Source organism: Talpa europaea (assembly GCF_964194135.1).
Source record: "Talpa europaea genome assembly, chromosome: 14".
Classification (NCBI taxonomy): Eukaryota; Metazoa; Chordata; class Mammalia; order Eulipotyphla; family Talpidae; genus Talpa; species Talpa europaea.
Window position 1 is genome coordinate 20532532 of NC_140082.1, and position 27405 is coordinate 20559936.

The window sequence follows — 27405 nt, forward strand, 5'->3', positions numbered from 1 at the left end:
TGAAATATATACCTTAAAGGTGTTCTCATTGGAATGCTGTTCCCTTTTTGAAAAATTTTTTACGACTTAGCTTGGACTTTGCATTAAGCAATTCTGCAAGATTTGGAGAAATAGATTTCCCAAGGATATCACTGTCCCACTTGGTAAGGGTATATATAAAAGGAAAATAATCTGTCTGAGGAGGTGCATTTCTCTGACACTAATGCAAATTCAGAATTATGAGGCCAAGACTTCTGTGTCTCTCTGCATGAAAATTGTAAATAGTGAGGGTTAGTGAGGTTCTTATGGAGAATCAGAACACAGGTGTGTAGGGGCACAGAGGGTGATCTAGGACACTTGTGCAGATCATTTCAGAATATGCTGTGGCCAAACGTATTTATTTGAAAGTGTAATGAATATCTGATATTTTCTCAATTGGTTTCCCAGATAGGAAACTCAAGTATGAGCACTATCTGGTTCAAAAGCACACATTTGGCAGTGCTTGCTGCTTGGCAAGTATTGAAGAAAAAACACTGGTCATGTTAGAAATGGAAGTGAAATGACACGCATTCACACACACACAAACTGGAAAAGAAAAATGGAAGAGTATAAAATGAAGAGACACAGAATAGAAATGCACAGATTAAAAGGAAGAAGGATCAGAAGAGCAAGATGGTGAGAAGGGACATTGGTGAGAAGGGACATTGGTGAGAAGCAAGATGGTGAGAAGGGGCAATTTCAGAAAACTAACTGAGAGGTCATGGCCAAGGTAGGGGCCAGATAAACATTGGGTGGTGAGAAAAGAGAGCTATGCCCCTCCAGCGACCCTTTTATATACTCCTGTGGCATCAAGAGTGAAATCTGACACGTGGTTACTGAGCTGCATTTGAAAGCTGTTAGCCAGGTGGAAAATATGGGATCTGATGTCAGAACCCATTCAGTCTTCCACTGAGTGCTGCTCCTTCTAGAAATTGGGTATTGATCCCAGTTGAAGTAAGTCCAATGGAAGCTTTTCAGCATTAAAATGTGATTGAAAAATAGTCATCTCTGACCGTGTAATGTAGTGGTAATTAAGAGTAGCCTACTTCAGAGATGTAATTATGTAATTTAAAAATCCATATTTTCAGAAATTTAGGACCAACTAAGTCAGTAAATTTAAAGTGAACATTTCAAATGATGCGAAATTCTGTGTACAATTCTCACTCCACTGAACTCCTGTCTCAAGGAAAAATGGGTTATAGTGAGAATTCAGGGTGATATAAGACAGGAGGTACAAGCTTAGGTGAACCAGTTTTAAATCAGGCCAATAACTGTATGCCAGGAAAGGCTGTTCCAGCGTAATTTGGAGTTTTAAAGGAAGCAGAAACTGATGACTATCTTCAAAGACCTTGGATACGAATTGCAGCAGTGATTTAAAAACCCTGAAAACCCCATATAAATGTTTACAAGTGTTTGAAAAGTCAAGATAAAGAGAAACCGTGGAGGATTTTTTATGACCTTTTCATCTCATAAATTCCCTGAGAAATATTTTTCAGGGATAGGTCTGTCTCACAGAGAGCTCACAAAAAATACAGAATGGTAAGGAATGTTTATCCAATTTCTTACCATTTTATCCATTTTAAGAGCATTTCCTGCTTCATTACACAAAAATTTTATCTCTTACTTATTAAGAACTTGATTTTACCCAAGGTTTACCAAAAAGAGAGAATTGATATTTATTGGTTTAAGCCACACACACACCTGACAGGAGAGCTGGAAGCAGGGATTGTAGGAACCAGAAAAGGAGAAATAAGAAAAATGGGGGAAATTCCTCATCAAGGAACACTTTCCCCAAAGATCACCTTACTGAAGGGTATTAGTGTTACAGGGCAGGTGAGGGTCACCCCGGGAACCCCCAAACCTGATTGCTTTAAATGGGTAGAGCTGGGCAGGGAGGGAAAGCTAGAAAAGACTGGAAAAAAGAAGAAGAAAGATCAAGAATGAGACTTGGAGGAGGCACATGTGGAGAGACATGTGGAAAAGCTGTGCTTGATTCTTGGCATTGGACTTATACCAGGGACTGGACATGGAAAGAGATACCTGAAGCAGATACGGGTGAGAGATGTGTCTTATGGGTGTCTCAGCCAGAACGTCCTTCCATTAAAGGTCTTATGCACTCTCCTTTAGCCTTGATGCAGCAGATGGCAGAACCTATTTAGAGAAGGGAGGTTTGGAGGTCTCGAAGTGCTCCTCACTTCCCTATAACACTTTCTTGATTTAAATTACTTCAACAAAATGGAAACCAAACTTGAAATAATTTTTCTAGTTATTAGCATGCCTCTTCATGTTCATGTTTTGGTCCTTCTTCCTCCTCTTGTTATACAACTCTTTCTGCCCAATAATTTGATAAATAATTTTGAGTAAAGATGTCCTTAATATTCTATGCTACCTCTCTCAGAAGAATCTGTTTCTAAAACAAAAAAAATCATTATAGCATCCTTTGAAGCAGGTTATACAGGGAGAGCTACCTAGTGCTATTATTATAAGTCTATGAGATAAAGGAATTTTAATATATAATTGGAGATTAGAAACTGACCTTTCAAAGATGAAGGTATAAATGTTAGCCTTGGCAAGTCTCAAGTCCAGTATCTCTTTCACCCTTTTTTGTATAATATATATGCTGTCCACATTCAGTTTGATTGAATTGATCTCTCCCCTCCTTGACACAGTACTTTATTTTAAATTTTCAGCTGTATGTTCCATCCAGCTGTCATGGCTAGAAAGGTAGTTTATTTTTCAACTATTATTAAATTCCCATATACATGAAAAGATTCCATGAACCAAGGGGTAAAGTTTGAGTTTTTCTGAATTCTGAACAATGAAGGCTTCTTCACAATTGTGACTTGCAAGTATAAGTTTGACATTCAAATCTCCGAATATTACTGGAAGCAGAAGGCGAAAACATCAAAACAAATTGAAATAACACCTTATCACATGTAAATATATACTTCATTTTAAATGAGTTTTTGTAAGTTGTGACTTTTTTGTTACCTTCTGAAAATGTTTCTCTTTAGAGAAGGTCCACACGACTTTTTCCATAAAAAAAGATAATACCGGGGCCTCCCCGGTGGCGCAGCAGTTGAGCGCTGGGTTGCGAAGCTGCCCGCGGCCTCTGCGGCGCCGGTTCGATCCCCGGCTGCTCCCCGGCCACCAGAGGAGGGTCCCGCATGGTGCGCAGACCTCTCCTGCCGCCCGCTGCTCCCCTCAGCAGTGTACTTCGGTCCTTCTGCCTGCTCTGCTCCCCGCTCTGGCTCTGGTGAATTCTCTCACCCTCCCGTGCTTCTGACTGTACCCAGTGCATGTATAAACAAAACAAACAAACAAACCAGCAAAACAAATAAATAAAGCATGCCTCTATAAAAAAAAAAAAAAAAAAAATTAAAAAAAAAAAAAAAAAAAAAAAAAAAGATAATACCTTTTATTTCATATTTTAAAATTGTTTAAAGAATCACATCATTTGCAGAGCTTATGTGGTGAGTATAGAAATGCAATATTAAAAATCTGTGCATGTTCACTTTCATATTTTACCCTGAGAAAATTAAAACAACATGCAACTGCTGAGCAAGAATTAGTATTACCATCTGTTACCACAGACAGATGTTGTCAATAACCTTGTGCTTTCTGGCTTTCTAGTTTTTTAAAATCATTTTTCTTCGGTGCCCACATATTTTTCTTTGGAAGAGTGGCACGTCTTCTGGGAGGCTATATTAGGAGCCGTATCTCTACTTAAACTGTTTTCACAAGTTATCTGCGTAAAGCAAAACAAAACCATGACAATCAAGGTTCACATATGATACAAAATTGGTTGAGACTGAAACACAATCTTAGTTTGAAAATAAACTTTGTAATATTATAACAACATTGAAATAGAAATTGAGAAATTTGAAAAACAGGCACACAAAAAGGACAGGAAATGGGGTGGAGGAATGAATCACTCCCGCGAAACCCATACCTCCTTGTCTGAGAGCCTGGCTGTCCCCATGGCATGGAGGCGGCTGTCCCATCTTCCACATCCATCTTCCATGTCCCATCTTGGCCCGGGCCACAGCTGATTGGAAGGAAAGTGGGCACGTTCGATTTGACCCTCCTAATGAGTCACCTGCATTCTCTCTCATGTGAGTCTGGAATTGCCACGCAAACACTAAGGAAATCTTGCTTCATATTAGATGTTTCTGAGGCACCTGATGACAGCACTCAAGGCGAGTTCTGTGATAAGACAGAGCCATGGGCAAGGAAAGTTAAAGAGCAGGGCTGTGGATACTCATGTCACAGTGTCACCTCCAGGGAAAGGGAGGTTCAGCTTTCCTGCCTCACCTGAGGAAGAGCGGTGCTGAGCAGGGAGAGAAGCCTGGAGGGAGAGAACCTGATCACGGTGTACTGGTGCCATAAAGATGCTGCCCCCCTCTCCTGCCACTCCTTCTCCTGTCATCTCTGAGGCAGAAGCAAATTTTTCCCACTTACTGCTGTAGAGTGGCTCAGGATTCTTAAAATAACACTGACAAATGGTAGGTGTTTAATAAATGGTAACCATAATAGAGAATAATGATTTACAAAATTGATCTCTTGTGTTACTTTGTCTCCTGCAGATATCCATGTCCCTGAGTCCGACCTCCTAATACAAATGACTTTGCAAAATAATCTTCTTAAACCCAAGCAGTTGCCATCCTGAGAGGAATTATGGGACCAGGGATAATAGAGGCATACATGTATATAGCTACAGGCACACACACACTCTCACAAGCATGCCTAGACATATAGCATTGTGATGTATATTTGCCTGTATGCTAGTCACACACACAAATACCCATGTTTTTATATATATGTATATATACATATATATATATATAGAGAGAGAAATAAATCCTTATCTATATGGCTATGCATTTGCAAATGCACAGAAAACCCCAGTGTGATAGATAAATCTCTTCACAGAGGATCTAAGCATTGTGGAAAGACTTCCAGTTTCTCCTTTTTTTTTTTTTTTTTTAAAACACTTCTGTATTGGTTTGATTTTCCATATGCTCTATAATTTTGGCAAAACCAAAACCAAACAAAACAAAGGAACAAATAGAAAGAGTGTTTGGAAGGATTGCCAGGTAAAATGAAGATAGGAAATATTCTCAGGTTTTAAATTTTCAATAAAATATTTGAAGTGATTTAATTAAATAAAAGACAACCGATCAACCAAGAAAGGGATCCATGAACCTCTCTCCTCAGCACCCTGAATCCTGGAGTGGGAATTGAGTCCCAAGTAGAGAAATACTAGCCAACTCCTTCACCCCTCGGGAAGCCCGTTCTTGATTAGCCAACCTCCCAATTCCTGTCCTTGTTTTTATTTCTTAGATTCATTTTTTGGGGGGAAGGGGAAAGAAATAGAAAGCAACAGAACACAGAATACAATGCTCTCTCTTTCCCTCTCTCTCTCTCTGTGTTTCCGAGTCACTTCTGCTAAATGTTTTTGACATCAGAATGTCTCAGAAGAAATTGTTTGTTCGTTGCAGACGTGAACACTGAGAGGTAACACAGCATTTTGTATATAGCATTTAGAGATTATAGGCCGTTCTACTTTTATGAAGTACTATTAGTTATGATTTTCCAATCTCAGTACCAGCATTCATCTGTATGCTGTCTCAGAATATCCTTGCTCTTGATTGAAATGTGCTGGGTTCCACTCTCTGCCTGTGAAAGAAAATTGAGGGGTCTAATTATATATAAAGAACAGATGAATGACAAAAGAAAAGATTTTCCTGCAAGAGCCACAATAGAAAATTAGAAAAGGAAGATGTGAAAATGGCAAGAATCCCAAATATTATTTTCTGCGTGTCCTTAGAAATGAAGGTGAAAGACGTGCCTACGTCACAGTTTACTGATGAAGACAGAGCTGGAAGAACCGCTGGCTCCCGAGGGAACATTACCCCTCTCAAGATAAAAATGTCAATTTGTTCCATGTGTCCTGCAGAGTGAAAGCAGAAGAAAATAGAGAACCCAGAAAATATAATTTTCTTTAGACAGAATGATTTTGGAACTAACACAGTGAGTCCATTCTTTTCAATTGAGCATTGGAGGGAAATCATGCAAATGAAGGTGCTGTCTGAATTAAAAGGCACATGCAAAACAGGGGGAACAGCAATATAATTTCTTGAGGAAGCTATTACGATTGCACGGCACTGCCATTTTAATAGGTTGAAACCATAGAGGTGACAATAGCATGCAGATTCCAGAACATGTCCCTGAGATAACATTGGCACCAGTTTCTGAACATCAACTAGTGCCATAAAGGTACTGATGAGGGCCTCCCCGGTGGCGCAGTGGTTGAGCGCTGGGTTGCGAAGCTGCCCGCGGCCTCTGCGGCGCCGGTTCGATCCCCGGCTGCTCCCCGGCCACCGGAGGAGGGTCCCACATGGCGCGCAGACCTCTCCTGCCGCCCGCTGCTCCCCTCAGCAGTGTACTTCGGTCTTTCTGCCTGCTCTGCTCCCTGCTCTGGCTCTGGTGAATTCTCTCACCCGCCCACACTTCTGACTGTACCCAGTGCGTGTATAAATAAATAAATAAATATAAAAAAAAAAAAAGATACTGATGAGAAAGTTAACTTCAGGGAACTTCCTATCTTATATCTCCATGTTCCTTTCCTTACCCTTCCCTTAACTTCAGAGTCCTCAAGATGTTTGTTAATGTCCACTAGTTTTTGAAAGTGTTTTATGTTATCAAATCATTTTATAAAAGCCCACTATTTGTTTTTATCATTCTGATTTACTTTGCGCCAAATCATTTTTTGAAATTCCCTCCATTTTGTTGAAAACAGCAGCATGTCATCCTTTTTATGGTTATATAATACTCCGTGGTGTATATAAACCACTTCTTGATGCAGTAATCCATCATTGGCTATTTAGGCTATTTCCATGTCCTAGCTATTATAAATAATGCTGCTATGAACATTGTGGGACATTTGGGTTTTATTTTTCTGGTTGATGGTTTCATATTTTGTGACTACAATTGTAGGATTGTAGATCATGTGGTTTTTCCATTTTTAGTTTTTATTAAGCATTTTAAAGATATATTTATTTATGCATACAAGAACTAGGGTATAGGCCAGAGGTGTGGAGGGTGAGAGGATTCACCAGAGACAGAGTGGGGAACAGAACAGGCAGACTGACAGAGGTACACTGCTGAGGGGAGCAGTGGGCGAGTTAGGAGAGGTCTGCAGCTCCATGTGGGTCTTCTCCCTGGCTGGGGATAGAACTCGTGCTGCAGTGGCTGCTGATAGATTCATAGGTTGTGTCTTAACCTCTTTCACCACCAGGGAGGCCCCTCCATTTTTAGTTTTTAAAAGTAAATCTTGATCACTTTCTGTAATGGCTGCACCAGTTTACACACCCACCAACAATATGTAACAGGGTCCCATTTCCTTCACCTCCTCTCCAACATTTGCTGTTTTGTCTTTGTTGGTTGTCTTTTGATTTTGTTGTCTCATGGGTGTGAGATGGTATCTCATTGTGGTTTTAATCTGCAACTCTCATAAGGGACCACGAATTTTTTTCCCTATGTCTTTGACCTTCTGGATGTCCTCTGTGGTGAATTGTCTATTTATATCTGCTGCCTATTTATTAGATTGTTTGTCATGTGGTTTTCTTCTGGAGCCCAAACACCTGGGCAGGCATCCCCTCTTAGTGTGGGGTCACAATCACTTCAGCTGTGAGGCATTAGATGTGTTTAGTATAGATGAGTGGTAAAATGGTGTGTACTGTTGCTTAGAGATCTGATGTGCATTTTTTTCAGACAGAAATAATTACATTTTAAGCATTGATTCTATGTGAAATTTTGCTGAAAAAATTCATAGATGGAAAAATAAAAGACCCAAGGAAGCTCTAACTCTTTCTTTTTAGAGACCAGATTTATTTTATATTTACTAAAGACTATTCTTTCTGCCTATTCGAGTCAATTGAAAGCTGTGTTCTAATTTGGAGAAAAGAAAAGCAAAAAGCAAAAATAACAATTCCTGAGTTTTTAAGCCTGAGTTGTGACTTTACTTGGAGACATTGAAGGTCAATGTGATTCCATAAAATTGGAAATTCTCCTTGGCCTTTCACATTAATAAATAGAATGATTTTATATGCTGTGCCAGTGGATGAAGAATTCACTAAAAAGTAGTTACAAAAAACCAACTTTAAGGGGCCTCCCCGGTGGCGCAGCAGTTGAGCGCTGGGTTGTGAAACTGCCCGCAGCCTCTACAGCGCCGGTTCGATCCCCGGCTGCCGGCGAGGGTCCCACTTGGTGCGCAGACCTCTCTTGCCGCCCGCTGCTCCCCTCAGCAGTGTATTTTGTCAGTCTGCCTGTTCTGCTCCCCGCTCTGGCTCTGGTGAATCCTCTCACCTTCCCGTGCTTCTGACTCTACCCAGTGCTTGTATAAATAAATAAATAAATCTTTAAAAAAACAAAAACAAAAACCAACTTTAAAAGGGTTAGTTATACTATCTGAATTATAAAGGCTGTTCTAAATTCATTATCATTCTCTTTGCGCCATGTATAGGAGTTAGGAGAACATGGTCTGAAGGCCTGGTTTAAAAAGTGTAAATGTAAATGATCAGATGACCTCGGTCTCAATGAGGAAGAGTCACACCATTTTTTCAGAACTAGTGTATGATTTAGAATTTTTATATTCAATTACCTAAAATAGATTAATAAACATTTATTGAGCAAGGCATTGTGGTAGGCACTAGCAGAGATTTACAAAATGAATAAGACACAGTCACAGTTCTCAAGTTAATGGGGAGAAGGAAAGACAAAAGAACTTCTGAACTTATCAGTTCAGTTTGTCAGCCTTACTCAGTGCTGGATAAATGGAATATCGGCCTTTTAGTGCAGTCCAATGAACACATGGTTGGGCTAATTGATTGTTGTTCTTAATTCTTCTGTTTTTGCTCTCCCCCCCCATAGACTACCTTCTTGGTGACCAGAAATCTTATAGGTACTTTCTGTTACCTCTGTGCAACTTTTTCTTTCTTGATGTCTTTGAGGTTAATGGTTAAAGATCGATGAAACTCTGAGTTTGGTCTAGCATCAAGGTCCAACCCACACTTTCTTTGCTTTCATTTTAGCTCTTGCATATGTCAGTAACCAAGGAATTGTGTATTCACTTCTCTTTTATTATTTTGCATTTCCTTACATACCCAGTGTACCAACTCCTTAGAAGTCAGGTTTAGAAGTCAATTTAGAAGTCGTCTCTAAATTCCTTTGCTAACTTTTACCTATAGTGACTGATCTCAGTGCAGTTGCAGTTTCATGCCATGGGTGATTATCCAAGGAGCCATCCAGGGATCATGTTCCCCTTCCATTCAAACTTCTCTTCCCAAACCATGTGAGCCAGGACCATCTTACAAACCCCACTTTTCTGACACTAACTAGGTCACTGGGTGTCTGCAGGCCAGTTTCCAATGAGTGATCTTTTTTTTCTTTTTTTAAAGATTTATTTATTCATTTATACAAGAACCAGGGTACAGACCAGATGCGTGGCAGGGTGAGATGATTCACCAGAGACAGAGCGGGGAACAGAACAGGCAGACTACTGAAATAAACTGCTGAGGGGAGCAACAGGTGAGACAGGAGAGGTCTGCTGCGCCATGTGGGTTGCTCCGTGGCCGGCGGGGATTGAACTGGCACTGCAGAGGCTGTAGATAGCTTCACAGCACTACGCTCAACCATCTGCACCACCAGGGAGGCCCTGATCTCAATTCTTAACTTGATTTCCCACTTGAATAGATTTACACATCCTTGTGATTTTGCAGCATCTCCCACCAGATTAGACAGAGCATGTATTCCTGCCCCCCTTAATGTTGGGTTTTACCATGTGATTTCTTTGATCAACATAATGGTAATGAATGTGGCACAAAGATTTAAAATGTGTTTTTATGGCATAACTTGGCCTTTTTTGTTTCTGTGATCCACTATGAAAAGACTATACCTAGTCATAAGGTCAGAGATAATAAAATAGAGTTGAGCCCAGCCAGCATCTTGGATTCAAGACTAACCAAATCCAGTCAAACTACAGTTGAATTGCAGACTTGTAAATAAGAAATCAATGATCATGACACATCGAAAGTCAATTTTTTCTTAAGTTAATAGCATCTTGGTCAAGCTATATGGTGATGAAGTTTTAGAACTTCATTAATCTTTAACTGATGTTCTAGTATTGATCCAAATTGCACAGTACAAGAGATTCCATTTTTTTAACTTGTAGGTTTTTTCTAAGTCTACCTTTATATCAAACGAAGATGGGTAACAAGAGTCCTTTCAAGGTGAAAATTCTGATTATTCATAATGACTTCAAAGGAAGTCAGTCTAAACATACTTCCAAGTTAGTTTCTTCACCAGGATTTTATATTAGATTTGTCTAAGGACCCTTTTAAAAATGTGCTTCCTGGTTTATGTCACCAGAAACTGTGATTTAGTAGAATTCATAAGACTAATTCCTATGAGTCCACTGTAACCACCAACATAATTCTTGTAATACAGAACTACTGCATTTTGATACAAGTCCAGCTGGTAAGGAGATTTAGAGTCATTGCCTGAAGGCTCTGTGCAGATTCATTCTTCAATGGGTCAAGTTGTATTATCAGGGTGGCATCTTTATTTTTATTTTATTAAAAAAATTATTTTAGGGTGGTATTTTTAAAGATGTGTAGATCAAAATGTTCCCCATCAAAATGTTTTCATGATGGACCCTCTACAATATCCAGTACCTTAAGACTATTGCTAAATGCATTTTCCATTGCATCTTTTAATATGTCCAGTGCTCTGTATAAGATCACAAATGGGAAGTTTCTGATAGAACTCATATTAGAAATAGCTTTGCTTTCCTTATTTTCTTTCTTTCTCTTTTTGGGTAACAAAGGCTCTGACACTGGCTGAAATAATTTCCTGGGGTTGCCATAGTAAAGCGCCACACACTGGTTGATTTAAACAACAGAATTCATAGTTTCTCAGTTCTGTAGGCTAGAAATCCAAAATCAAGGTCATTAGAGACCTACAAACACCAAGGATTTTATGTTTCTTTTGCTGGTTATGCTACTACTCACCCACTCCCTCCAGGATGCTTACATAGGCTGTTTCTTCTTTTTGGCACACTAGTCTTTCCTTTTACTTGTGTTACTCTTACTCATCTTTCAGATCTCAGCCCATGAATTAATTTCTCATTAAACAATGTCATCATCATAGGCTCACATAACATCATGAACCATTCTTTTCTGAAGCTGCAATTTTACATTTGTTTGTTTTATTGTCTTCTCTCCACTTAGAAGCATTCCCATGACAACAGGAGCTATGCCTGTTTTACTTCCAATTATATCTCCAGGGCACTGAGTAAATATTTGTTGGCTAGATGAATGATTGAGTGAATGAACAGCATTGCCCTTGGCTAGAGATGGGGCGTGTGTGTGTGTGTGTGTGTGTGGAGATTATAGAGATGTCTGCTAAACCTGAAGAGCCCACAAGCCACACTCCTTCCCCTGACCTTTGTCCCTGATTTACCTGTCCTACATGATACCATCATCCTGGATGTGACCATTTTGACCAAGGTGGACATTTGACCCAACTCACCCAATCAGATTCGTCACGAAGGATTAGAATAAGAACAGCGACTGGGAGCTGAGTCAGGTTATCAATAAGGGCTCTGAAGGGAACAAATATAAACTCTTGGGACTAAAGTCAATGGAATGCTCTGATCACAGCCTTTCCCAAGTTTCAAGCATTCCTGGGGGGTCCATGAGCTTGTTCAGTGTTCTACCAATATTTTTCCCTCAAGCTAGTTGAAGTTGTTTTTCATTACTTGCAACCAAAAGAATATTATCTAACACAGAAGGCAATTGCTATTGTAACATTCCACAAATTAGAAATAAGAACTGAGATGAGTAACAGCAGTAATGGAGAGGAATTGATGGCTTTGAAGAACTGATATTGATTTGAACTTAGTGACAACTGGGTATGATTCAATGCTGTTCTGTCTGAAGCAGGAATGGATGGTTTTCCCTGAGCTCTATGGGGGAGGAACACACGAAGTAGCTCATGTGCCTAAAGATTCGCTGTCTCCAAATATAATAATGAAAACTATTTTGATAGATTTACTTTCTTGGGGCACAGTAAATTGATAAGCTCCCCCTTCTTTATTAAATGAGGGATCATTTATTTCTTAAAGTTAATGGCACCGAAGGATTGCTGAGCCTGTGGCAACTTCTAAAATTATACTTGTTCTAATATCATCTGTTGGAAAGGAAAACATGATTTTTAGAGAAGGAAAATTTTCCACTGAAGACTTCCTTTGAGTGTTACTCAGCACAGAATCAACATCAGCATCTTCAAAACAGGAGTCAGGAGATTGTGGGACGTTCTCTCACATGAATAGCCTAGGGCTCCTGTTCTGGTCCAAGGGGCCTCACCTAGAAAACCCCAGCCCCAAGTAAATGTGTAGGGCCATCCACACTCCAGACTGCTCCAATTTCTCATAGATGCTTCTGAAATAATGGCTATTTTAGTTTTGATTTTTAAATGCCTGTTAGTTAATAATGTATATTTAGTTCTCTTTATGACCAGAGCACCTTAATAGGCAGACCTCAGTGCTTAACCAGATGATCCTGGCTTACCTCATTGTCCCTCCTGCTACTCCACAGCAAGGTGAAGCCTGAGACTCCGACGTGGCATTGTCTCCAGGAGCTAAGACATCCCGCAATCAGCATTTATACTGAAACTTGACTGGCTCTTCCAGTAGCTGGACTAGGACACCCAGCAGACAGGCGGCTGAGGAGAAGGAGCTGTGGGCACAGGAAATTTTGATATGTAACATCTTGTATATTCTGCAACATGAAAAGTTTATGCATTTATTCTCAGGCACCATTGTGTTCCCCTGAAGCAAATTGTGTGCTGTTTAATCTCAGAAGGGAAAAAAGACTAAGCCTTTTTTCCATTTCATTCATTTCCTCTCCATTTTTCCCTTGCTGGAGCTCAGGTAGGATGAGATAATGATGGCTCCCATGCCTGATAGAACTTGACAGAACATGGCCCCTCTTTGGGTTGTTCTGAGCTATCAGGAGCTTGTGCACTGTCTTGTTAGGGCTCTGAGGAGAAACAGATAGGTGGGTGAAGGTAGAATGGAATCTTCCAAAATGCCAGGCCTGTGGAGTGGGGTGTGAGGTCTGCCACTGCTGACTCAGTTCCTCAGATGCCCACACGTGTCGTCCCTGTAGTAAAAGCAGCTGCCATGGCATCTGTCAACCCGGGGCCCTGTCTCAGGTGGCTGCTGCTCACCAGTTAATAGGTGATTATCTGGTCTGCTTCTCATGGGGCCCTGTCTAAATAGAATCCAGTAAGTTCTTATAAATGAATTTACTTGGAATAAACCTGCTCCTAGTGTGCTCAAGCCCATGGCTGTTTTTTAGCAGAAGTGCCTGCCTCACTTGATGTTTTGTTTAAACAAACAAGATCCCCAAAACCCCTTAGTTTAGAGGCAGTGCTACCCACGGTGGCAAATAACCACATTCATGTGAATATGTTGATTGATTTGACTTCCCAGCAGAAATTCTAGCAGGAGGGGATTCTACTTTCACACCTGCCACACGCAGGAGGAGCAGTTGTTGGACAGAGGGGGCAGAAGGGTACAGACCCTAGCTTTGTAGATATTTTCTTCTTGAATTCTTACAATATTGTAAAAAATATCACTGACCCGATTTTATAGATGAGGTAGAGACATTCAGAAATTATGAAGAGAAAGACACTATAATATTGAAGAGTAGGTGATTTTGTTATTAGTCCAGCAGGTATAGAAGTGGCTTCTGGAAATCTGGAGTAGCTGCCTTACATTCGGCTGACCGTAAAGCAAAAGACTTCTGCCTGTTCCTCTGGCTCTCAACTCCCTCGTGGAGTGTTGCGATAATTTCTAGATTAATGGTGACCATGGTTTGGAGTTCTTCATGCATTGAATTTAATACTCCTAGGCTAAATTTAGCTTCTGGTAAATTATCATAGCTCATTATGACAGGAATAGAGATAATCACTCAGTGTCAGAATGTAATTTCCTTCCCAAGCCTCAGCAGAGATGGTTCATTCTCAATGTATATTTTACCTGCAGTTCCATCCACCTTTTGAAAAAAGTGAAGAGAGGGGATGCTTTGCTTTTTCAGCTTTAGCAAGCACATATATCGAGAGAGAAAAAAGTCTTTACGTCTTGGCTGCTAGGAAATCACTGGAAGCATCTGTGCCTCGTGGTGCATAAACCAGTGCTGGCCTGACCAGCTGTGAAAACGCACGAGGGATGTTTTCTTTCTCTAGAACGTTTCTGTGGCACAGAGGGAATGTAAATCTTACGCCACAATTTAAATAAAAATGAATACTGAAGGAAATCCCCCTTCTTCACTGTTTTAATCTCCATAATTCTAAAACAGATGTACAGAAAGAAAAAAAAAAGAGAGAGATAGACTCAAATCAGAATCAAAAGAAACTTTGAGTCCTTTTCTCAAGATTGTAGGCTTGAATTTTCTTGGCATTTATAAAATTATGTTTAAATAAATTGAAATTTCTCTTGAAAGCCATTTTCTTGCCAATTGTAATTGTAATTATTTTCTCACAGCCAGAAGCCTCGGTTCTGATACTTTACTCCAGATCACAAATGTTTTTTCCAAAAGTGGGAAACAGAATTTCAAGTGTCGATGCCTGTTCAGTCCACTCAAGCCTGTTGTTTACTTGTGTTTATCTGAGCACATGCTACAGGCCTCATGGCAGCAGATGCTGTGCAGGGATGATAGTCAATTCAGAATGTTAGTGTCCTTTCTATTTGTTTTCTGAGGTTTTGGAAACTTCTCAATGGGTGGGTGGATTACAGACAAGCAGACTGAGGTTCAGAGAGGTTGAGTCATTTTCTCAGGGTGACACAGCTAATAAGTGGCAGAATCTGCATTTGAGGTCAGGCAGGCAGTCTGATTCCAGCAGCTGCTTGTTGGAGGAATGAAAATGTAAGAAGAAAGATCTGATCTCTGCTGGCAGAAGCCCATGTTTCCAGGGTACTACAAACATGACCCTTAGGATCCTTCCTTCCATGAAATTGTACTGAAACATATACTAAAAAATCAGATTTGTCTTTACTTGGCCAAGAAACCCCTGAGAAGGAACTGAGGACTTGGTGCCTCAGTAGATGTCAGTGAGAAAAACAGGGTCCCTGGGGAACCCTGGGCTTCCATAATTAACCCCCTCTGATCAGTTGTTTCATTATAATGCTGGGCAGGTAATTCTAATGTTGCTTGTTTGCATATGAAAAAAATCAGGTGAAGTTGTGGGATTCGGGACATCTTTAAAAATCTCATATACATTGGGATAACATTGTTTCTACCTGAAAACTTATTGGTAATTTAGTCTTAAAATACACGTACATGTGATGTAGATATTTCTAATTACAGCTTAGCAAAGACCAGAAGGAAAAAAACTAACACATTTTTGGGATGAAATGTTAAAATGACATCAGAAATTTTGTTTCTCTCTTCATATTCATCTCCCTTCCTACCCCTCACTGCAAGTTTCTATTAGGATTAACTGGGACAGCAAGAGTGAAGAAAAGCAACGAGTTTATAAAGTCATTTCCAATCAGAGCTTCCTTTGCATAAACAAGAACAGATGTTAAACCAGGTGCCTCTCCCAAATGGACATTTTGATATATGTTGCTGAGAACTGTCTGTTTCCATGCAGAAGCAAATGCTATCATATGTATATATTTGTTTGAGTTACAGATAAAGGAAACTTCGGCAACTGTGAAGTAGAAAAAAGAATTGCCATTCTACTTTCTGATCACAGGCAGCATTGAGATCATGTAATAGTCCTAAAACTCACTCTCATCTAAAGTCAACAGAGTGAAGCAAAGAGTTGATTTTGATATTTCACAGTCACAGCTGTGATATAGCTATCAAAGACTAATTTCAAAGGCTTTGGCTTATTTGAAATATCATAAAAGATTTTTAGGTTCTAGTATCTTTAAGTGGTTGCCTGAGGTTAAAAAAAAGATGACAATCTCATTATTTTGCATTGCATTGTGAAACCAAAGGTAGCACCTGCATGGGTAAATTGCAATAAAATACAATCAAATATGGAGACTCCAAGAGAGGTCAAGATGTGTGTGAATTTGAAAATGAAAATATTATCGGTGGACCAGTGGCTTCTAGCAACATATAGACTCTACTACAATACAGTCTTTCAAAGCTTTCAATTTGACTTGTAGATATTCAGGTTAATTTAAATAGCACTTATTAAAGCCTATTAAAGGCCTTGCAGTGGAGATTGTGGATAGAGAGAATCTGAAAGATTTTATGGCATTAGTGACTCTCAGATTTATGGTTCCCATAAAAAATGCCATTGGTAGAGTTGCTAATTCTTCCTTTAGCCAAAGAAGATATTAGCACTATTGTTCTAGAAATGACAGGGTATTGATGAGCAGCACCAACAAAAGGTAGCAAGTGCTTAATCTGAGATGAGAGACTCCCTTCCAACAGAATGGTTTCAACTGCTTATAAGGGGGGTGCAATTGTATGGGGAATATAAAAATAAAAATAAAAAAATCCTTCTTTGTAGACCTGAGCTTCCTATTTTGCTGCAGACTGGGAGTTATCTGCATTTTGTCTGGGTCCCTTTGTGAAACTCTGGGCCAGATGGCCTTTCAGTCTTTCAGTGTCTCTAGGTCTATGACTAGAAGGCTCATCCCTTCCCTCAGAGTGGAATGGAAGGCCTAGATTCACAGCTGAGAAACCGCCGGAGGCATTTCAAGCAACATATATGCGAGCAAGTGGCAACACCGCAGAGCAAACATTCACAGCCCAGTGCGCTTAGCTAAAGTGACTCAGGAAGAGTGAATGTGAAAGTAAGTCAAGTTTCTTCATTCACTGTATTTTCTTCTAGGGCAAGTTTTGGCAAAGAGGAGTAATCCCTGGGATTGGGCTCCAAAGGGAACTCGGCAAACCCAGGTGTGGGGCAGGTGTGTGGTGCCCCTGGTTGAAGAGCTGAGGTGAATATATTCATTGGTCGGTTTCTCCCCCCTTTCTGCTCCCTCACATCAGCAGTTTTAGCCCGTTTTTCTTGCACATACCGTCATCTGCTGTCTTCATGGCTGAAAAATATCCATCGCAGTTACTCTTCCCTATTAAAGGAATCCTCATTTTACATTTTCCTCTGATGTCTCTGGTATAGCCATAGCTCAGGGCTGGGAGAAGGGTGCTGGTGGGACCAAAGAAGAGGTGGTGCAGCTGCTCCTGGTGGCTTCTACCCTCAGCCTGCTGCTCCCAGCCTTTCCTCCTGTCCCAGACTTTGCATCCACAGGTGTAAGTAAACAGTTATGCCTACTGCTGTGCAGCCAACCCTGCCCGAGTAGGTTCACCGGTTCTAACTTTTAGAAGAGAACTTTGGCGCCCTTGGCATCATCTTCACAGGTTTTAGTAGTAAGCAGGGGAAACCAGCAACTTGAGCCCCCTTCCATTTGGGCGATGCTGCCTTTTATGCCCTCCTTCTAGGGACAGGTGTACACACTTACACATACGCACACACCCATGCTCCAGGCGAGTGTGCCTCATCTTCGGCATTAACAAGATCAAGGCCTCAGGTGATAGCCACAGAGGCTAGTGGTGAAAAAAGCCTTTTAATTCATTTACCCTACACCTACTAACCAACTAAAGGCTAACAGTGTGTTTCTAGAGCACCACACTACTATTTAATTTTGGGGGAAATCAGTCTCTCCAGTTCTAGAGCTCTGATCTATTACTCATTTGGTGAGTGTTTGCTCCACCAATAACTAAAATAAACTAGAAATGCATTGTTGGAGCTCTAAGTCCATTCATGGGTTTATGTGTGAGTGTGCACTTTGATCTATACAGTCATGCCGGGCATGTGATATTTAGGTCAATGACAGACCATGTATATTGTGGTGGTCCCCAAATTCCTAGTGCCTAGAAATGTGGTAGCACGGGCTGCCAGGAAGGACACTGCAGAAGCAGTGAGAAGTTACGGATGACCCTGCTCCTCTTCCAAGGCACCCCTGATTTGCTATAACAGCAAGATGGAAAAGTCCTATATGGAAAATAACATAAGGTGGGCACACAAGAACAAAATCTAACAGTACATTGCTCAGGACATATTCTCATGACTCATCATTAAATGATGCACCAACGTGTATATATGTATATACACAATGTGTATATGACATGTATGCATTCCTAGTATGTGTATGTGTGTTCTTTAGTAGGCAAATAAATGAAAAGAGCAAGCCTGTTCTGGCTTACCCTGTTAATGGAAAATCCAAATGGTATCTCAGAAACAGCTTTCTGAGATGATAGAAATGGAGTTAAACTGAACATTGCCTTGGGTTTAAATTTTGGAGTTAGGTGTGTTCATCTAAATGGAGTAAGAAGCAGTTCTCTTGTCTAGTTCAAAAATGAAAAACAACTGAATACACAAAAATACAGTGTAAGAAACTGGTGACGAATCTTTCAACAGCACTTTTTAAGCTCTAGTTGAGGTAAGGGTGATCAGCGAAAGTTAATATAGAGCAGGACACTATTAAAAGATTTTACTAACTGTGAATTATCAGGATATTGGCATAGGGTACATTGTTTGTACATGGGTGCATGAATTTTCTCACGTAGAAAATTATGCAGTCTGGGAAAATTGATTCTAATCACATTTCTGTAGATAGGCCAATGTTTGGATTGTCATCTCCCATGATAGCATTTTAGAAGTCTGTGAAAAATAAATGACAAGAAAATTGTTGTGAAGGTAACAAACGCAATGATATGATAAAGAGTGGAGACATTTACATGGTTATTCTGGGAAGTCTTCATCAAGGAAGTGGTACTGGAGCTGAGCCTGATTGGAAGGAGGAGCAGTAGTGGAAAATTCTGGGACCAGAGTTCTGGGCAGAGGGCATCGCAAGGGCAAAGGCCTTGGAGTAGTACTCAGAGGCCCGTGTGGCATTGAGTGTGGGGTGGGGAGGGGGTAGTGGCTACAGAGGAGGTGGGACATGTAAGTAGGGGAAAGAGCAGGCCAGTCTCCAGAGGACAACGGTTAGTCCGTGTGCTGAGCTGTCACAATGTGTATCAACTCATCTAACAGCACAGTTTGTGCTATGAATTCACTGACTTGAGAAAAGGGTCAAACTTCTCTAAGTCTCAGTTTTCCCACCTATAAAATGAAGCCATTGAATTAACGTGTGAAAACATCTAGTCTAGGGTAGCCCCTCAGTAAAGTTCAGCTGAATTCATTCATGAATCTAAGCTCTTCCAGATTTGTAAACCTGTATTCTTTAAACGTATCTGCCTACTTTTCTCCTTTGGAGATCACATAGTCTCACCACTCATTTCTGAGTTGAGGAAGCTGGCTTGGTTAAGGCCACGTGGTGTTGGAATGAGGGCAGGGTGATAACATGAAGGATAAGAAAGAGATTGTGCTGATAATCCACCTTGGGTGAGCAAAGAAAATACAAAAGATGATGTTTCCAGATTGAAATTGTTAGGTGGGGGCCCAATGAATACTACTGACAAAGGGATAGTCCTTGGGAAATTCAGAGAGGGTGGATCTTTAAGAAGGTGACAAAAACTGATTTATACAATTCATATATAATTACCATCATCATTATAAGAAAACAATTATAAGGAAGGCAAAGTCAGAAATAAGCATCCAAAGCCTGACCTGTGTCCACATTTACACATTTATTTGGGTTTAGAGAGACAACACAGATAAAATACTCTGATCATACACAAGTTTATATTTGGTAAGAAGAACAGGTTGCCACATTTATATATATATATTTTCTGTCTTTAGTAATGAGTAGTGTTGGAGAGATGTCAGTGTCTTTCAGAAACACCAATTGGGAGTGTTTTGGCACACGTAACTAATAAATACACAGTGTTTTACTTAGCATTTGAAAACAGAAGAGCACGTGCAAGATGATACCCACTGTGAGGTTCTTCGATTCCTTGTCCCGCCACTATATTTACACCCGTGCTTGCTTTGTCCATATTTTGGGGAGCAGCACCTACTCCAAACCCCAGCAGGCTCAATACATGCCACTGGGCAGTTTGAGACTCTCCATTATTGGTTTCTCTTATTTTCAGAGACGAAATAGTGTTCACCTCATGTTTTGTGAAATCACACAATTCTCGAAGTAGATTTCTCAGCAGGGAGCTTAGCTGAAGGCATGTTCTCTATTAGAGCTGATGTGGAGGGCGTACAGTTTAGCAGGGAGAGGGGAGAGCGAGCGCTCTGGGACATACACGAATGTGGTTCTCATACTACCAGGACAGCTACCACACAGAAAAAGACATCAATAATGTATTGTACAAGCCTTTACAGCAACACATGTTGATTTGCAACACTGTACAGTTCAGATCTAAAGTGCACAACCCCAATCTGAGGTGACAAGTCCTTACTATCAATAAAATAAAGGCAACACAGTCATACACACGATGGCGTTCCTTTTCATTCCTCAACTCCTTGTGACAGTACATGAAATCAAACCCCTTAGATGTCTCAGATAAAGACATACCACGCTTTATTCAAGTATTTTAAAATAATAAACACAATATTGCTGTATAAATGAAAATGGCCATGTCGATTCTCATTAAAGCTAAAACCAAACTTTTCTAAGATTTTAAAGAACGGCCCCACGTCAAGGCCTTTGGCACTGGGAATTTGAGCAAATGTTCAAAATCATCTTCCACCCTTCCTCTCTCTCTCCCTCCCTCCCCCAACCTCTCCCGCTCTTCCTCTCAAGTGGATTACAGACCTGTTTTGAAAACTATTTATTAAACTATTGGGACCTATGAGTCTTTTTTTCCTACCTCCTTCCCTTGGCTCCCTGGTTGGTAGGGATTTTACTGCATCAGGTTTGCTCCCAGCAAACTTGAGGAAAGACATAGCAAGGGCAGTGACAGAGGAAATTAACCTATTGTTGAAATCTATTTTGCTGGAATTTCATACACAGGAAGAAGAAATGCCTCCTTTTAAATTCTGTCACACCATCAAGTTGTGTCAGCATCTTCTGACTCTGTCAGCGTCTTTTGATAGAGGCTCTGGACCCCGAGGTGCAGCACCCCTCACCTGCGAGGGCTCTGTCCAGATCAGAGCACTGGGTGCCATTGTCTTCTCTAAGCTGGTCAGTGGGTTTGATAATAAGTGTCTCTGTCTCTGAAGTGGGTTTTTTTTTTTTTTAATCTGAGGCTCAAGCTAGGTGGGCAGCTGTGTGTTTATTCTCAATAGCCAATTTCTAGAAAGAAATAGGATGCTGGACTATTAGACATAGCTTAGAATGGGAATCTTATTCCTTCATGAAATTCTGGAGCAGAGAACCAATTTTCTCTGATAGTTACAGGGAATCTGAATCCACTGGCTTCCTAGAAGGAAGGAATTAAAGTCATCTGCAGGTGTCAGTGTTTTTGTACACAACCTGGGAGAGAGAATGAAGGGGCAGGCTTCTGAGGATTTCACCACATTTGTGAGTCCACAGTCTTCCACTAGCAGTTGGAACCTGACCATAGCAGCCCGTAGATATCCACGGGAACTCTTGCTAGTGCCTAAATTTCTGTCAGGTTTTCAGGGAATGAGGCCTGCTTTAAAACATTATTTTGAACCCTAAGATGGGCCTTATTATCTCTGCATTCTATGGTCACCTTGGATCTTGACGGGAGAAAAATAATAAAAGTTCTTAAGATGCTGTCTCAAAATCTTGGGTGAAGATCTCAATTCATAAAAGGAAAATAAGCACCCGTGGAAAAGCAATTATTTATCTGGGATTCTAGTGAAGGGGAACCTAGCAAGAGAGATTTTTTTGTGTGCCTGTGGGGAGGAGTTGGGAGGGAATGGGAATAAGCAACCACCCAGAAGGGAAATGACTCCTTCCTGGGTGGCGGCAATGTGCCATCCAAGACGGTATCTTCTTCACACAGAAATCTTTTGCTCAAGGCTGAGTTAAATTTCCTGGGCTCGCCACATTCTGGAGTGTGCTTCATTTTTCTTTGCTCAGGCTGATTAGATTTTATTTTTATTTTCTCTAATTAATTCAAATGACCTAATAAAAGAATACTGTTAGGGAAGATGCTTCAAGAAGCAGCATTAACCTTCTGTTCAAAACAGGCGGAATTGGAAAGCAGAATAGAGACCAACACTCTAACTTCGTCTAAGATGAAGTTTAGCTCTCATGCATACTGGGCTGGTCTGATAAGAGACAATTGGGCTGGAAAACTTAAATAAGAAGAGAATCTTATTGTTGGTCTGATCAATCATTTTAAAGAATCTGCAGTATTCTTTTGTGTTTGTTTTATATTACTAACTTTAGAGATGTGATAAGCTATAATATGAAGAGAGAGAAGGCATCCACCTTTTAGGATTTTGTGGCCTATGTTTCAAAATAACCTTGCCAAGTGTTTCATTGTGCCTCCATGGAAAAAAAAAAAAGAAGAGAAAAATAAATCTGACTTAGCTTTTATATCTGCCCCTGCAGTTTGTATAACCCATATAAAATAAAAATCTATGTTACAAAATAGGATTTCTTTTTAATATATATATTTTCCTTTTGTAAAATTATATGTATTTAAATACATTTGAAATGTTGCTCTAGGTAAATTAGAAATTTTTTTTCTAACACTATGAAAAAGGCAATAATTTTTATTGTCAACATACATTTTATATTTACTTCACCCTTTTATCTGCACCCCAAAGAACCTTTTATGATTCAGGGGCAATTTGGCACTATTCAATCCTACTACTCTGAAGTGAAAATAAAGTTTGATTTGCACACTATATTAAAATTAAGGGCAGTATTTATAACAATTTTAAACTCTTCCTTATTTATTAGAACACAGCCTTTTGTCACTAATTATTAGAGAGGTATTCTAAACTGAAAAAGGATTTTTAAAAGGAGCAATGTTTTCTTGATTTTGAAACTATACTCTACATTGACACCACAATATAGAAATAGATTTACTTTGGAACAAACTACAAATACATTCACACAGTTTGTGACAACTTAATTGTCTACCTAGAGAATTGAAACAGCTTAGGTTATTATAAATCTTGTCCCAGGCGTTCTATTTCTTCAATCAGGAAGTCAATGTCTTGGTGAGTTGCTGCGGGATTTGAGATGACCATGCGGAAGAAATTGACCTTGTCTCCAAGGGGCTGGTAGCTGACCATTGTGGTCCCGTACTCCATCATTCTGGCTTTAATCACTGGAGCCACCTTGGGAGAGACCAGATCAACACCATGACTGTTTTTCATGGGGGGGATTTGCTCCTTCACCAAAGAAGCCAGTATCAAGTAGCATTTTCAGCTTTTAACTAAACAATCAGAACCACGTTTGTTTCCTAGGGATCAAAGGACTAGAACAGTTCAATATATCCAAGATATTGAAAGTGATAAGGGGAATAAAATAGTTGGCTATAAGGTGCTTACCATATCATCCTTGTCTTTCTACTTAGTGTTTTAGGAGAATGGGGAAATTTTGGTATTGGTTCCAAGGCTAAATCACTTAGTAATACAATATTTGGGGGCAGGGTTTCCCACCACCACTACAATCATCGTAAAGGTGAAAACATTAGAAATAGTTCCGAGAATACAGGTTAGAGAATGGCTCTCAAGAGGTTAACTTCAGTATCAAGTGATGTATGAAAACAAACAAACTTGAGACTCTAAAACAGCATTCTTAAGACTCTAAAGTTTTCTAGTTTCTTTTTTGTCCTCTTTTTGCATTAGCTCAGTTTATAAGATATTTTGTAACACAGTCTTTAGTAATGATGAAGAATCAACTGAGACAAAAATCTGAATGCGGTGAGGCTGAACATTACAGAAGCAAATCGCACACAAGCTTTTACCACATTTATGACAGACTGGTGACAGTCATTTGTCCTCCGTTGTGTATGAAATTAAGCTCAAACTCTCTCACTCAGCAAAAAGTCTCTGGTGGCCTTGCTCTTGGACTCCTTTTCCAGTGATCAACAAATTGAATACTCAACTCTAGCAAGATCTATTTATTCAATATACTTTGAAGGTACCATATAATTTTTGTCCCTTCACACTTGTCCTCAGTCTTATCATGTCACACTTGTTTTCTTTCCTTAGATTCCCTTTTCTTTTCCAGCGCACATCCTCTACACATTCCAAGTTTTACCACAGTTCTATAGTGTGATGAAATCTTTCCTGACATTTTGAGTCCATTAGCATATTTTGTCTTTCAAGTCACACATACATGGATCTGTCCCACAGATTCTGACTATATTCTAGTTTCTATTGTGCTCTTAATTACAAGAAAGCACCTTTTAGCTCTATACTTCAACTGAAAACTTTTTTATTTCTTTTGTTTGCCAGCATAACACTGGGTAGAGTTCTTACTGATTCTAAAAAGTAGCCTGTCTAGGAAGAGGCATATATTGATTTGACTACATATTTTACCATTAGAGTTTGTAAATATAACATTTGGTCTTTAAAGTTCAATTCTGCAAATATGTAACCAGGAATGGTAAATGTCAAGAAATCCTTTGTCTTATTTTAGACATTCATAGTCAGCAACTCAGCTCAAAATGGGGACCTACCTTACTTCATAGTTGGATCCTCTTAAATGAAGGATGATTAGAGTCAAATAGAATGCTGTTATGAATATGTAACTTTAAGATATTAACAATTCATCCTTGGTTTACAATGTATATTTCATCTTCAAAGTACTCAATATGAAAGCCAACATGGTTCCCATCACGCCCAATTATTGTTAGTAACCAAAGTCAAAGCCAGACTTAACCTTCAATTTCATTTCTTCTTTACTTCATATCCTAAACCTAATTTCTTTGCTCAGAATGAATGTAGATAATGATTAAAATTAAGATTTAGGAATTAAGATTTTCTGATTCTAGCATCTTATATCACCTTCCTTTCCCACAGGAGATAAAGAAGAGTATTTCTGTGGTAGATTAGGATGCATGGATTGTAGATATATGCAGAGCCTTTGGCACATCTCAGGAAATAAACATAAAACAGAAATTCAAGTATTTCGAGTCTGAGAGAAAGTTCTGAAAATGAATCTACTAGAATATTCTAGCCTAGAGACATGAATTTTATTACTTTGTGCTATGAGGCATGGCAAGTCCATGTGTTCCTGAGAAGAGAAATCCCAGAGTAGAAAAAAAATTCCAAATACATGTGTCTTTAGGAATTAAAGGGAAAAAAAAATCACGTAACTATTCTTTAGTTTTCTTTGTGCAATAAATGATGCCACTTCTTTAGAAGCGATAAAACAACAGTGTTACTCAGCAAATTAAAGTCTGTTTTAGTTTTCTTGGGCAATCCAAGCAAAAATACAGAAATGACACAATTATTAAGGATAATAATCACCTCCAGTTTTTCAGATAAATGCAATTCAAAGGTTAAAAGATTAATGGTAACAGGCATAAAACCAAATAGATTTTGGCATAAAGTGAGATTGAGTCTCCCACAATTCCTGAAGCTAGCTGGGTTGGCAGAAATCACAGCTGTCTAAATACATACATCTTTTGGTTGCTTCCAGAAAATGATGATGAACTAAAATTAGCAGGAACATGGAACATCTACTTCATTACATAATCACTAATTGCAAGTTAAGAAAGAAAATAAGATTCTGACTATTCTGATGAATAGTTTTCACTTATTTCTAGGCTTTTTGGTCACATTCTTGGTTTTGCTTAATAAAGAAAGTCAATTAGGAAAGATAGGGGCTGCATGTTGAAGAATTTATGAAGCCCTAACAACACGAGCTCTTTGAGACTGTCTTAAGACTTTAGAGTCTCAGAGTATCATTTTCTACCTTGTGTCATTTGCTTTTTCTTTCCTTTTTTTTTTTTTTAAAAGATTTATTTATTTTTATTCAAGAGCTGGGGTATAGGTCAGAGGCATGGGAGGGTGAGAGGATTCACCAGAGGGAGAGCAGGGAACAGAAAAGGCAGACGACAGAAATACACTGCTGAGGGGAGCAGCGGGTGCGACAGGAGAGGTCTGCCACACCATGTGAGATTCTTGCCAGCCAGCTGGGATTGAACCTGCACTGTAGAGGCTGCGGACAGCTTCACAGCACGGCGCTCAACCTGCCGCGCCACCGGGAAGGCCCTCATTAGTTTTTTCAATCCTTTACAAAACAATAACCAGGGAACTCTTCCATAATTGAATCCACATGTGTTTCCTCCAGAGAGAGCTCCGATTAGAGCATCAGGAAAGAATCTTACAAGCTATCACAGAAATGTATTTTGCACATGTTATTACCAACTTTTTAAAATAATTCTTGGACGACTGAGTAATTCTGAGAAATGATAAAGCAGAAGAACCATAAAAAAGATATTCTAAAATGTGAAATTCTGACTTTGAATAACAGAGACTTTAAAAGAGTCACCTTAGAAAACAATCTTCTTCCTTGCCAATTAACTTTTAAATACGTTGCTGACTTTAAAAGTCCATCAATTAGTATAGGACTAAATAAACTGATAGAAGAGAAGCAGATAATGATCAAATATAATGAACATTAAAATAGAAGAAGATCATGACGACGAAGAACACAGAATATGAGAGGTAATCAATATCCCCACTGTGGGTTCTGATAAAGGGCTGCAAGGAGCCTTTTGCTGCACATGCCTGTGTCTAAGGTGTTTGTAATTGGTCATGTCCCCACAGGGCCCCAGACTCTGTGTCCACTCTGCCCCCAGTGACAGTGGGCTACATGCACACTCATTCCTTTCTGGCCAGCAGGAAATGCATCCTCCAGATTTTCATCTTTGCCTCCCTCCCCCAGAAAGCTGTGACTGCATATTATATAACTACTCATATCCTGGATATCTGTCCCTAAGCCACTGCAAGCATTGGGAAGAGGCCTCTACTCCACCAGCAGCTATCCTAAGTGTTGTTTCCCTTCCTTATTCTGGATTATACAAACAACATTTCATGCAACAAATATTTTTGTAATGGAAGATGTTCTGTATCTGCCTTCTCCTACACAACAGCCACAGTCACAGTGCAGCACTTGAAATATGGCTAGTTTGACTGAAGAAATGACTTTTTTATTGAACTTAATTTTAATTGATTTAAATGTTAATGGCCATATGTTGGACATTACAGATGATTTATTTCACCTCAGTTCTTTTCCTTCTAAAATTATGTGGGTGTGATTTTACTTATCCCTGAGTAATAAGAAACTTCTGAAAATGAATAATTTTTGAAAACTTATTGACATAAGTAAACAAAAGGAGCCCACAGACAGGGTGGGCCCATGGACCGAAGTTGAGCTTGGATTTCTTAAGACATATGTCCTATGTCGTAAGGACGACATACGTGTGAAAGGTCCAGTAACACACCAGTGCACACACCAGAGGA

General features: G+C 39.6%; 1 protein-coding gene across 1 annotated transcript in view; it reads right to left on the minus strand.

Moving 5' to 3' along the window:
* Positions 1-22891: 22891 nt before the first annotated feature.
* GAD2 (glutamate decarboxylase 2) overlaps positions 22892-27405 on the minus strand; it is a 53229-nt gene continuing 48715 nt past the window's right edge. The window contains exon 16 of the mRNA XM_084254155.1: positions 22892-23262. Coding sequence (XP_084110281.1) covers positions 23089-23262 — 174 coding nt within the window. The 3' untranslated portion in view covers positions 22892-23088. The remainder of the gene's footprint in view (positions 23263-27405) is intronic.